The sequence below is a fragment of the Jaculus jaculus genome, chromosome 8, assembly GCF_020740685.1.
Source record: "Jaculus jaculus isolate mJacJac1 chromosome 8, mJacJac1.mat.Y.cur, whole genome shotgun sequence".
Taxonomy (NCBI): Eukaryota; Metazoa; Chordata; class Mammalia; order Rodentia; family Dipodidae; genus Jaculus; species Jaculus jaculus.
In genome coordinates, this window is record NC_059109.1 from 139,669,667 (window position 1) to 139,682,931 (window position 13,265).

At 53.4% G+C, this 13,265-nt stretch overlaps 1 protein-coding gene across 1 annotated transcript in view; it reads left to right on the plus strand.

Moving 5' to 3' along the window:
* Positions 1-13,265, plus strand: part of Cdh4 (cadherin 4) — a 512,468-nt gene that overhangs the window by 481,432 nt on the left and 17,771 nt on the right. Inside the window, exons 9-11 of the mRNA XM_045156945.1 lie at positions 4,631-4,816; positions 11,813-12,066; positions 13,042-13,184. Coding sequence (XP_045012880.1) covers positions 4,631-4,816; positions 11,813-12,066; positions 13,042-13,184 — 583 coding nt within the window. The remainder of the gene's footprint in view (positions 1-4,630; positions 4,817-11,812; positions 12,067-13,041; positions 13,185-13,265) is intronic.

The following is a 13,265-nucleotide window of genomic DNA, read 5'->3' on the forward strand; positions in this document are numbered from 1 at the left end:
AGCCCCTCCTGCGTCACCGTGCTGCCTCTGTGAGCCTCCTTAGCCAGTCGCTGTGGTGCAGTGTTTAATGGGGACATCAAGCTCAGTGCAGCAGGAGCAAGCCTGTTTCCCTCTGCGGGCCCAGGTTCCACCATCCAGGACCGTGCATCTCAGAGACTGTAAAGACATTTGAGCCGAGCCCAAGCTCTCGCTCCATCGCTCATTGCTCTGTGACTTCCCTGGATTCCTGCTTCCTTGGCCGACCTGCTGGCTGCTAACGCTGAAGGCACAGGCCTCAGGAGAGGTTTGCATTTGGATCCTGAGTCATGATCAAGGCCAGACATCCACACTGATGCTCTGAATACTTGCCTTGTCCCAGGAGCACTCTGTGACCCAGGAGATCTGAAAATTTAAATTAAAAAATATATATATGGCTCAGGGAAGTAAGAAAAGCATCCCCAAGTTAACCCACCAAGGCCCTATTTTGTGAACCATCATTAAACTTGTATGAATAAAGTCAATCGTCTAGGTAAACCACCCCAAGATCCAAGGCCTGGGGCGGGGCCTCACTAAAACTTATAGCCCCTGGCTGGAAAGATTGCTTAGTGGTTAAGGCACTTGCCTATGAAGCCTAAGGACCCAGATCCAGCTCCCCAGAACCCACGTAAGCCAGATGCACAAGGTGAGGCATGAGCACAAGACGGTACACATGTCTGGAGCTCAACTACGGTGGCTAGAAACCCTGGTGCTCCCATTTCCCACCCCCCCCTCTCTCTGAAATAAAATAAATTTTTAAAAAACTTATAGCCCCACCAGAACCCACTGGTCTCTAAGCCCAGGGAGGCCACTGAAGGACGTGAGGGCCAGGTGTGTCAGGACACACTTGCATGGCTATTTGGGATGAGTGGCAGAGCAAGTGTGGGGGCCAAGGCTCTGGGCCTAATAACTGACCACCACCCCTAAGAAAAGCTGGGGTGACATGGCCCCAAGACCAGAGCTAGAAGCCTGGTCATTCCTCCCGTAGAACTCCTGAAGGTCGCGAAGGTACACAGGAGCTCAAGGCTGCATCACCACCCTGCAAGGCTGGGGCGAGGGGGTGAGGGGCTGCCCCTTACGATCCAGCAAACTGAGGCTTGCCTGGAAGCTCCCAGACCATGCTCAGATGCCCTCAGCTGAGCCGTAGATGGACCCACAGCTATAGGCTGTGGTCTAAGGTCCTACTCGGGCCAGGGACAGCATCATGTGGCTGTCCTCTGCTAGTGTGTCATCCTCACTCAGGAGCTGGCACTGCCCAAGGGCCCGGCCTGCATGGGCTCCTCTGGCCTCCTGGCCAGCTCCTACTCTCGCTCTCACACACGGGCTTATCTGCTCTTTCTTCCGCTGTGGCCCTAGCAGCTCTTGTTCAGCTCGTGTCACATAGCTGCCAGGGGACACAGAGTCAGACCTGAGACAGAAACCTATCAGAGCCGGGCGTGGCAGCGCACGCCTTTAATCCCAGCACTTGGGAGGCAGAGGTAGGAGGATTACCGTGAGTTCAAGGTCAGCCTTAGACCACATAGAGAACTACAGGTTGGCCTGAGCTGTAGTGAGACCTTACCTCGAAAAACCAAAAAAGAAAGGAAGGAAGGAAGAAAAGAAAGAGGGAAGGAAGGAAGGAAGTTAAAAAAGAAGAAACCTATCCCTGGTGGTGTCTGGGAGGTGAAGGGATGGAAATCATGTGCTTCTCTGGAGACGGGCTATTGTCCCCAGCAGAGGAAGTGACCCTCGGCCACTTTAGGTGCTTCTCTGCACTGTGGGGGTCCAGTTCACAGAACATGTGGCAAACTTTGACCCCAGGCTAGTGAGTTCACCACCCGAGTCCTCTGGCTGTTGCAACACCTTCCCAGCCTCGCTCACACAGAGCAGGAGCTCCTGCTCTCCCTCTGCCTCTGCCCGAGGCCTCCGGCAGTGGACTAGCATCTCCCCCACCACCACCGCCTCTGCTTCCCAGGGGAAGGAGGGCTATAGAGATGGCTTAGTGGTTAAGGTGCCTACTTGCAAAGCCAAAGGACCCAGGTTCAGTACCCCAGGATCCACATAAGCCAGATGCACAAGGAGTGCATGCATCTGGAGTTCATTTGCAGTGGCCGAAGACCCTGGCACACCCATTCTCTCCCCCCCGCCCTCTCTCTTGCTCATAAATAAATAAAAAAATTTTAAGTGGGGAAGGAAAAATGAGCTGAACACCAGCACTCATCTCTGTCTGCTTCTTGATTGTGGAAGCAGTGTGACCAGCTGCCTCATCACTGGACATCACCCCTTCCCCACGTGACGGCTGATGCCCTCAAACGTTGAGTTTCAGTGGACCCATCCTCCTTTAAGTGGCTTTTGTCAGACAGATACTTAGAACAACAAGAAAAATAACAACTTCCACCCCCTTGCTGGGGCCTTCCTCTGGCCGGCCTGGCAGCCAGAACCCCTCCTGCCCACAACCTTGGCAGAGCTGTTCTCACTCCAGCCTGCAGCTGGTGGGCAGCTCTCAGCATGCTCCCACCCTCACTGAAACACCCATTTCAGAGACCAGCCACTGATGGGTACCCTGCTGCCCACCTAGTGGTGCCATCCTCACGCCCACGCCTGGCCTCTCTGCCTGCCCCTCGAGAACAGCAGCTCCCTGAGTGATAAGGCCTGTCTTCTTGGGGACCATCTGGTCCCACACAGCTCCACACACAAGTGGCGAAGAGAAGGAGTGAACTGTCAGCCCACCAATTCGGGGGCCATGGTATCCTCTCCTGGGTGCTGAGAAAAGCCCGGCCCTGGGGCTGTGGAGGGGGCAGGTGGTTAAAGCACTTGAAACACAAGTATGAGGACCTAAGTCTGGACCCCCAGAGCCCACATGCAAGCTGGACGATATGGTGGGCTTCTGTAATCCCTGACACCCATGGCAAGACAGGAGGCAGAAGCAGAATTTCCCAGAAGCCCTGGTGAACATAGCATTGGACAGGGAGAACAACAGGCTCTGCCTCACACAAGGTGGAAGGCAGGGACTGACACCTGAGGTATCTCCTGACCGCCACATGCACACTGGCTTCCACAGACCCCCGACTTACACAGATGAACACATGCTCCTACAAAAAGAAGTCCAGCTCAGAAGCCCAGTCTGCTGGACCCTGGAGCAAAAGGACACAGGGAGCCCAACCAACCCTGGACAAAACAGAGTGGCAGCGGCTGTGAAGGGCTCTGGGTTTTTACAAATGCTGGTGTCTGAATCTGGGCTGATTAAGGTCTGCTATCACTGAGCCAGCTGTCACCAAAGGCCATTCTGCAGACAGCTTGGCCATGCTGGGCCAGATCTCACTTTGGATAAATTCCCAATTTCTCTTCCTGACAAGGTGACCGCATCAGGATTTGAATGCTTATACATGCTGGGTGACAGACAAGGGCCCCTTGTACTCTGGCGGGAGGGGCTGGGCATCCACACAGTAGTCCAAGGTCAAGGAGGCTAAATTCAGAAGGACTCTGACTCTGAGGCAAGAGGCCCTGGTGCACCCATGCACACACATAGAGAAATGATAGATACTGCACTTTCATCCACTGCGCCAGAGAAAAGCCAGAAGAGAAGGTTCCAGAGCAGTGCTGTGGGGACCAGAAGCCACATCCTTACAGCAGGTTCCTGGCTGATCCTGAAGTGGCAAGGTAGTTATTTATCTTGTCAACAGCCGAGATGAACTTCAGAGCATCAGACTGAGCTGAGGGGCCCCTAAGTGCAGACCTCAAAGCCAGCCCCTAGCACGGGGGTCACAGCCACAGGCTGCACAGGCCAGTGTGCATGCACCCACAGTGGCTCTACGTGAGGTCTGTGAACATTCACACCACAGTATCACTCGTGCTTCCATATCTGATCACTGTCCACAGTAGCTGACCCCAAGCCACTTGTGGCAGGGACCAGAGCAGTGGCAGTAGCCCGGAGGTAATTCTCCCAGAAGTCTTTTGCACCACTCTGGGGTTACTACTTCACCATCCCAAATGCCACTTGCAGGCTGGGGAGATGGCTCAGAGATTAAAGGCACTTGCTTGCAAAGCTTGCCAGCCTGGGTTCAGTTCCCCAGTATCCATGTAAAGCTAGATGCACAAAGTGGCCCATGTGCCTGGAGTTCATTTGCAGCAGCAAGAGGCCTTAGTACCCTGGCTCTCTCTATGTCTTGCTCCCTCTCTCTCTCATAAATAACTAAAAACATTGCCATCATGCCCACCTACTTCCATGGTCTTCTGTGACGAGGGAGAAGCTCGAGGGTGTGCGAGGGTGTACTTATGTGTGAGTGTGTGCGCACAGGCAAGGTGTGAGGAGTGGAGAGGGCAGCCTGGTGTGTACACATGTGAGTGTGTACTTACATGTGTGTGAGCACAGGTGAGGTGTGACTTGAGGAGTGGGGAGGGAAGCCTGGTGTGCACATTTGAGTGTGTACTCATTTGGGAGCGCGGGCACACAGGTGAGGGAGCCTTGCCCTTGGTGGATGTGTCAGGTGGGTGCCTAGGTGTTGCTGACCTCGGCTGGAGGAACCACAGCCTTCCTCTACCATGTCATGACACAGGGCCCGAGTCACCATCTCCAAACAACAGCCCTGATGCCTGGTCCCTGCTCCACCCAAGTCCTAACTTTCTCCTGTCACAGTTTGCAGGCGAGGTCCCTGAAAACCGCGTGGAGGCCGTGGTGGCCAACCTCACAGTGATGGACCGAGACCAGCCTCACTCGCCCAACTGGAACGCCGTCTACCGCATCATCAGCGGTGACCCCTCAGGCCACTTCAGTGTCCGCACAGATCCTGTCACCAATGAGGGAATGGTCACCGTGGTGAAGGTGGGTGACTGACTGGTGCCTGCACGTGCCTTTGGTTCCCTGAACAGACCGTGTGTGGCCCGGGGCCTCCCAGAGAGGAGGACCACACCCCTCCTGTTGCGGATGCAGAGGACTCTCACGGGTCCGTCACATGACTCCAAGGGCTGGGCATGCCCATCTTTCCCTAACTCTGCCCACCACATGTCTCTCCTCAACATCCTATGACAATAGATGAATGAAGCCACCCCATGCTCCTGGGAAGGGCCCTGGCCATGATAGGGTGTTAACGCCATGAGCTTCTATTTCCAGTGATTTTCTGCAAGGCTGAAGTGACAGTCTCCTTTCCCTACTGCCTGGGCTTTAAAGGCCAGGCTGTGGACAAGCCAGGGAGCACATGCAGTGGCCCACACCTGTGATCCCAGCACCTGGAAGGTGGAGGCAGACTATACAGCAAGTTCAAGGCCAGCCTGGGCTACCTAAGACCCTGTCTCCAAAAAAAGAAAAGAAAATTACAAAGAAGAATGTGCCTGGGAACTGTCCTCCACCTGTTTTCCCTGGCTCAAGCCAGTTCAGCTAATCACTGTCCTCTGTGAGGCCCATGGGACTCCACTGTCACTCGGGCAGGGGCTGTCAGCCACACTCATTGCCATTCAGCGCTTCTCCCACCTTACAATGAGATAGACTTGTCCCTAGGTCGGCCTTCTTTACCACTTTGGGTCAGAATGGCTTTTCGAGAAAGCTGCCCATAAACCGGGCGTGGCGCCGCCGCCTTTCATCCTGGCACTCGGGAGGCAGAGATAGGAGGATTGCTGTGAGTTCAAGGCCACCCTGAGACGACATAGTGAATTCCAGGTCAGCCTGAGCTAGCGTGAGACCCTACCAAGAACAAAAGAAAAGAAAAGGAAGCTGTCCCCAATGCCTAAGTTCTGTGATTGGCTCATTGGAGCCTATCAGGGTGCCAGGAGCTCTAACTGAAGGCTTTTCCTGTACTTACAATTCCTTGTACCCTGAAGAACAGATTGGGAGTGAGATGACAATTGTCATTTACAATTTACTGAGAAGGACATTAGCACCTACTGTTCCCAAGAGATTTTTTTTTTTTTAGAGAGAGACAGAGACAGAGAGAGGAGAGAGAGAGAATTGGCATTTCAGTCACTGCAATCAAATGCCAGACACTTGTGCCACCTAGTGGGCATGTGTGACCTTGTGCTTGCCTCATCTTTGTGCGCCTGGCTTATGTGGGATCTAGAGAGTAGATCATGGGTCTTTAGGCTTCGCAGGAAAGTGCCTTAACTACTAAGCCATCTCTCCAGCCCCCAAGAGATTTTTTTTTTTTTTTTTTGGTTTTTCAAGGTAGGGTCTCACTCCAGTCCAGGCTGACCTGGAATTAACTATGCATTCTCTGGGTGTCCTTGAACTCATGGTGATCCTCCTACCTCTGCCTCCCAAGTGCTGGGATTAAAAGCATGCGTCACCATGCTCAGCACCCCCAAGAAATTTTTGAAAGGACTAAAAAGAAAATAACGGGCTGGGGAAATGGCTGTGCAGTTAAAAAACACTGCTTGCAAAGCCTGCTGTTGTCCTCTGACCTCCACACGTGCACTGTGGCAAATGCACACACACAGACACACACACACACACACACACACACAAATAAGTAAATTTAAAAGGGATGAGAGAAAGAGGAGGGCAGGAGATAATCAGATGTGGATAGAGAAAGGAGAGAACGGTGTGCTTGAAGCTGGACAGGACACGTCACTGGGAAGGAATGGCAGCTTTGGAGCTGTGTCATCCAGAAGGCTTGAACAAGCACCAGGAACAGGAGGAAGAAGGGTGAGAACCCTGAGGTGGCCACTGAGGCAAGTGTGGCAGAGCCCCAGCTCCTTCTAGCTTTCCGCTGGTATAGGAGACTCCCCTCCTCCGAGATAGCTCGAGGTCCGAGAACAGCTGCAAGGGCTCCAGCCACTACAAGAATTCCACAGGCAACAGCAGGAAAAAGGAAGGAACTAGTGCTACTTTAAGGAAGGCTCCTTAGTAGAGGACCTTCCACTACATCACAAGGTCATGATTAACCAGATTAACCAGATACTGGGGAAGACAGCTAGCTGCTCGGGCTGATTTCCCATCCTCCTCTGTGAAGAAAGAAGCCCATGGAAACCCTTGTTGCACAAGAGAAAACTGTTTCTCCTGGGCCCCTTGTTTCTATCCCAATGTAGCCATTTTCCTTTCTTCCTTTATCTATGTGTGTGTGTGCGCGCGTGTGTGCGTGTGTGTGTGTGTCCGCGTGTGTGAGTACAGGTACACGAATGCCACGGTGCACATGTGGAAGTCAGTGGACTCCCTCACATGACTTGTTCCGGACCAGGCTCTCTCTCGCCACTGCATACAAGTCAGGCTATCCTGTCCGCAAACTTGAATAGTCTATCTCTCTCCACCTCCTGCCTCATCATAGGCGTGCTGGCGTTACAGACCGGCTGCTATACCCGTGGCCTGTGGCGATCTGAGCTCAGGTCATCAAGCGGGCACAGCAAGTGTTTTTACCCACTGAGCCATCTCCCAGCCCTTTTTTAATAACCCAGGATTTGAAGCAAGCTGCTGAAGACAAGTTCTGTTGGAATATTATGATGAATTCCCACTTGATTTTTTTTAAAAATTTTCTCTTAACATACAGAAAGGCAGAAAGAATAGTAAAATAAGCCACCACACGGCCAGCCTCAAGGGCAAATAATCACCAACATCGTGCCACACTTGATCAATGTTTTCTTGCTCAAGTGCTTGGACATAAGTTGGCACATCATGGCACATCGGCCCTCATGCTTCATCAAAGCTCTGAAATGTGAGGATATTTTTTCCAAAACACCAACAGCCTCATCTACCCAGAGGAAATAGCACACCTTCCCTATGGCATTGAGCATCGGGCGACACTCAGTTGGCCTAACTGTGTCCAGCATGGCTGCTTTTCATTTTATTGTTGACATGGGTATGTGTGTGGTGTGCACATATGTGTGGATGCATGTTTGCATGGGATGGCGGGACACATGTATGTGTGGAGGCCGGTGGACAACGTCAGGGTCATCCTCAGAAACACCACCCACCTCTTTTTCTAATATTTTATTTATTTATTTGAGAGTGAGAGAGAGGCAGATAGGGAATGGGCATGCCAGGGCCTCCAGCCACTGCAAACGAATTCCAGATGCATGCACATCTTTGTGCATCTGCTTACAATGGATCCTGGGGAATCAAACCTGGATCCTTTGGCTTTGCAGGCAAGTGCCTTAACCACTAAGCCATCTCTCCAGCCCCATCCGCCTCTTTTTTTGAGATATGCTCTTTCATTGGCCTGGAGCTCACTAATTCAGCTAGACTAGCTGGTCAGCGAACCTCAGGGATCCTCCTGTCCCTGCCTCCCCAGTGCTGGGATGACAGATGCACATCACCATGCCCAGCATTTTACATGGATGCTGGGGATCAAACTCAGATCATCGTGCCTGTGAGGCAAGCGTTTTACCTACTGAGCAGCCCCCGCCCCCAGCATGTCTTCTTGGCCTACCAGGGATGAGCATGGCCCATGACAACTTCTGGCCGCTAGGTCCCTAGGGTCCCTCTGCTCTGGCCTGACCCACCTTCACTGAGCCTGGTGCCTCCCTGGCAGATAAATCTAAGAACATGAGTGTGCCAGCATTACACATTTTCACCAGAAACACCACAGTTGAGGTGTGATTTCACCCCCTCTACCTGATACTACTACTATTATATATATATATAATTTTTGTTTGCTTGTTTTTAGAGGTAGGGTCTCACTGTAGTCCAGGCTGACCTGGAATTCACTATGCAATCTCAGGATGGCATCAAACTCAAAGCAATCCTACCTCTGCCTCCCGAGTGCTGGGATTAAAGGTGTGCACCACCATGCTCAGCTTGTATAAATAAATTTTTAAATGGCTACAGGCTGGGAAGCAGCCCTACTGTGTGCCCAGTGCCCGAAGCCCAGCACGTGATTGATGGGTGTTTTGCTCCATCAGGGTCCTCTGGCCCAGGCTAACCTGGAATTCACTATGTAGTCTTAGGGTGTCCTCGAACTCATGGCAATCCTCCTATCTCTGCCTCCTGAGTGTTGGGATTAAAGGTGTGCACCACATGCCAGGTAGGTCTGGCCACTCTTAAGGGCTGTGTCTACCACTGTCACACTGGGAAGGAGCAGCAGTGAGGTTCTGACTCTGGGCTTCAGACCCCACCAGGTCGTTACTTGTGAACAAGGGTGTCTGGCTGCACGTGCGCCCGTGCTCACACTTACAGGGCGGTGCTCAGAGGACAGAACAGCAGGTGGTGCTGTGACCCTCCCCTCTAATACGATGTTAGTGTCTGTTCTCCACAGGCCACACCAGCCCCATCTTCAGGCCAAGGGTCGCCACCACATGGGGTCAATACAGCTACCTCCATGAGTCTGTCCAGCACCATAATTGAAACTGTTGGAGCAAATTAGCTATTGATCTCCCCGTTTCACTTCACCCTCCCGTGGACTTTCGCTGGCCGTAATAGTGTTTCTGGAAAGGTCTGCTCGCTCACACTGGTGACAAGATTTTTATCACATGATATAAGCATTATTCCATGCCCCCCACCCCAGGGACATGAGCCAATGAACACACTTTCTCTGAGGCTTTATGAAACTGTGTGTGAGCACACTGGCCCATTTGCTGCTTGGGGCTCTTGGGAGGGGTCCACTGCATTGGCAGCCATTTGGCTCTGCAGAAGGGGATCTGGTCACAGTGTGGTCCCAGTAGTTCTTGGAGCTTGGTGGCACCTGGAGTTCCAGGGGCAGTGCAGATCATTCTGCCCTGGGCACTGTGTCAGATGTGTAGCCAGCTAGAGAGACGTTGGGTACGACCAGGTGACCGTTCCGTGCAGGCCCATGCATAAATGCACCTGCCCAGTGGCCAGACCCATGGGGAGCACTGAGCAGTGGTATCACAAGGAAGGGGCCAGCCCACTCTCCACTTGTGTGTGTATAGGTGTGTGTGGTATGCTTGCGTGTGTGTGTTGATGTGTGTGTAGGGGTGTGAGTGTGCAGATGCAGGTATGTGCATGTGTGCGTGTGTGCGTGAGGAGGTCAGAGGTTGATGTCGCGTGTCTTCCTCCATCTCTCGTCACCTTACTTCCTGAGGTAGAATCTCACTGAGTTGCTGGTCTAGCTAGCCAGCCTGCTCTGAGAACTCCCTGTCCGCGCTCCTCACCTCTGGGCTCACAGGCAGTGGCCACACCCACCCACTGGGATCTGATGGCCTGCGTGTATGTTTCCCGAACTTCCTGTGAGGGAGGAGTTAGCCCAAGGGTCTGGGGGTGAGGAGGCTGATGGCTGGAAAGCCAAGCATGTGGCTTTCTCATGGTCACCAAGGACTGGGCCAGGGGCTCAGTAGGTGCCAGCCTGACCCTCACGTAGAGTCACGGCAGCATGGGGCTCCGTGCTGTGGGACAGAGCATCATCCAGGGGATAAATTCTGTTCTTGGCTCCCTAATACTGTACACTCCTAGGTCCAGCTACTGGAGACTTTCCTCATCAAGAGGGGCCTGGGGCCATCTAAAGTGCGATTTATGGAGGGAGTGCACGGCCTCAGAATACCCATGCCAGCTTCCGGAACCTGTGAATCTATGCCTCAAATGGCAACACGGTCTCTGCACGTGTAACAGAATTGAGGGTCTTGGGGTTAGGCAATGAGCCTCAATGCCTGTGTAAGCCCAGAACCATCTTATAGGTCAGCAGGGTCACATATGAGGACAGAGGCACAGGTCGAAGGCAGGCAGAAGTGGGAAGCTGTGTGGCTGGCTCTGAAGATGGGGGTGGGTCCCAGCACAGAGGCCTCCAGAGGCCAAGGACACTGACTTTTGACTTCTGACCCCAGAATTGTATATTTGTGTTAGTTTGTGCTTCTGGTTTTCTGTGGGTACTGGGGAAATGAACCTGGGCTTGCAGGCTTTACAAGCAAGAGCCTTTAACCATGGAGCCATTTCTCATTCTCAGAATAAGAAACAGAACTACATCATTTAAGAATACTTAATGCCACAAGCATAACAATCTGAGTTTGATCCCTAACACCCAGGTTCTGGGCTGGGGAGATGGCTCAGCAGTTAAAAAGGGTCCTTGCTTGCAAAGCCTTCCAGCCCAGATTAGATTCCCCAGTACTCAAGTGAAGCCAGATGCACAAAGTGGCGCATGCATCTAGAGCTCCTTTGCAACAGCACGAGGGTCTGATGCTCCCAATGTCTTGCTCTATCATTATCTCTCAAATAAATAAATAGAAACCTAAGAGAAAAATAAAGAATGGAAGGAAGGAAGGAAGGAAGGAAGGAAGGAAGGAAGGAAGGAAGGAAGGAAGGAAATTAAAAAATAATGAACTAAAAAGTCCAAGAAAACACTTAATAAAGCTTAAGCCTATTTTGGTTTTGGTCTGGTTTTGGTTTTGAGATAGGGTTCCCTGTGTAGCCAGGCTGGCCTCAAACCTGCAGGGTCCCTGCCTCGGGTGCAATTGCTGGGAGCACAGGCATGTGCCACCTAGTCTGGCGAAAGTGTGGCTCTTTACCTTTAGTCACCACAGCCTCAGACCGAAGTGGCCACTGCTGTGCTTTCTCTAGATGCTCACAGACACTCTCAGGGTTCAGGGTCACCAGGCCCTGGGTCAGAACCTAGGGGTTTTGGAGGTCTTTGCTCGGCCCACACGCTGATCAAGGGATTCTGTTTGCAGTCTCCCTTTCTCGTTGTCAAGAATTCACTAGGCCTGACGGCTCACTCCAGCCCTTGAGAGGCTAAGGCAGGGGTGCTGGGTCAGGACATGGGGCCAGCCAGGATCCTGAATCCAGCCTCCCTCTCTTCCCATTGGCCAGATCCCCAAGAAGACAGAGACAGGGTCCCTAGTAGAGGGTGGGGTCCTGCACAGAGCAAGGTGAGGAGGAACCAGGCGCTGGGGACCGCCAGTCGTGGGTGGCCCACGCGGGGAGCCACCGCTCATGCAACCCTCCTTCCAGGCAGTGGACTACGAGCTGAACCGCGCCTTCATGCTGACCGTGATGGTGTCCAACCAGGCACCCCTGGCCAGCGGAATACAGATGTCCTTCCAGTCCACTGCAGGGGTGACCATCTCTGTCACAGATGTCAACGAGGCCCCCTATTTCCCCTCCAACCACAAGCTAATCCGCCTGGAGGAGGGCGTGCCCACCGGCACCACACTCACTACCTTCTCCGCAGTGGACCCGGACCGATTCATGCAGCAAGCTGTGAGGTGGGTCCTTGACGTCATCCTGGCCCTGCCTGGCCCTTGGGCAGGGCGGAGAGGGCATCCAGTCCTCAGAGCCATGTTCTCAAGAAAGTCTGAAACATAGAGAGCTGGGCATGGTGGTGCACGCCTTTAATCCCCGCACTCAGAAGGCAGAGGTAGGAGGATAAGTGTGAGTTCGAGGCCAGCCTGAGACTGCATAGTGAATTCCAGGTCAGGCTGGGCTAGGGTGAAACCTTACCTCGAAAAACCAAAAGAAAGAAAGAAGGAAGGAAGGAAGGAAAGGAGGGAGGGAGGGAGGGAGGGAGGGAGGGAGGGAGGGAGGGAGGGAGGAAGGAAGGAAGGAAGGAAGGAAGGAAGGAAGGAAGGAAGGAAGGAAGGAAGGAAGGAAGGAGGGCAAGCCTAGTGTGGAGTGTCCAGACCTGAAGCATCAGTTTAGTGGGAAAGAGCAGCCACTCGGCCTGACCCGGAGTCCTGAAGTAGGGCAGCACCAGGCGTGTGGTACGCAGTGTCACCGTGTCCAGGACAGGTGGGGAGATGTTTGGACTGCCAGGCTACATCTGGCTCTGGCTGCACCATCAGTATATGGCTTGAGTTCCCACCTGCCAAATGGGGATGTTGAGAGCACTCACCTCTTGGGGTCCTCCTGGAGTCCTCATGACGCTGAGACCATCACATTAAGAGCACAGGGACATCAGCTGCTGCTGTGACGCGCCCCTCTGTGGGACACACAGCCTCCATGGACTCCCACAGGACAGAAACAGTGCAGTAGTGAGGCCCAGCATGCCGCCACCTGGGATTCTAGGACCCCGGCGTGCTGTGGTCCCGGATGCTGGGGCCTATGATGCTGATGCCTGGGGCTCTGGGGCCCGGTGCATGTGACGGTGGCAGGAGCAGCTGTCCCTTCCCCTGGATGAAGAGTGCTGTGTCGGGGCAGTTGTCCAGCCAGGCCCCCTCCCACATTCTGCTCCTTGTCCCTAGGTACTCAAAGCTGTCAGACCCTGCAAACTGGCTGCACATCAACATGTCCAACGGTCAGATCACCACGGCCGCCGTTCTGGACCGCGAGTCCCTGTACACCAAGAACAATATCTACGAGGCCACCTTCTTGGCGGCTGACAATGGTGCGTCCCACTCCAGGGAGGCAGTGTCACAGCAGCTCCCCCCACCTCCATCTTGGTGCCAAAGGCAGGGAGGGTGCTGAT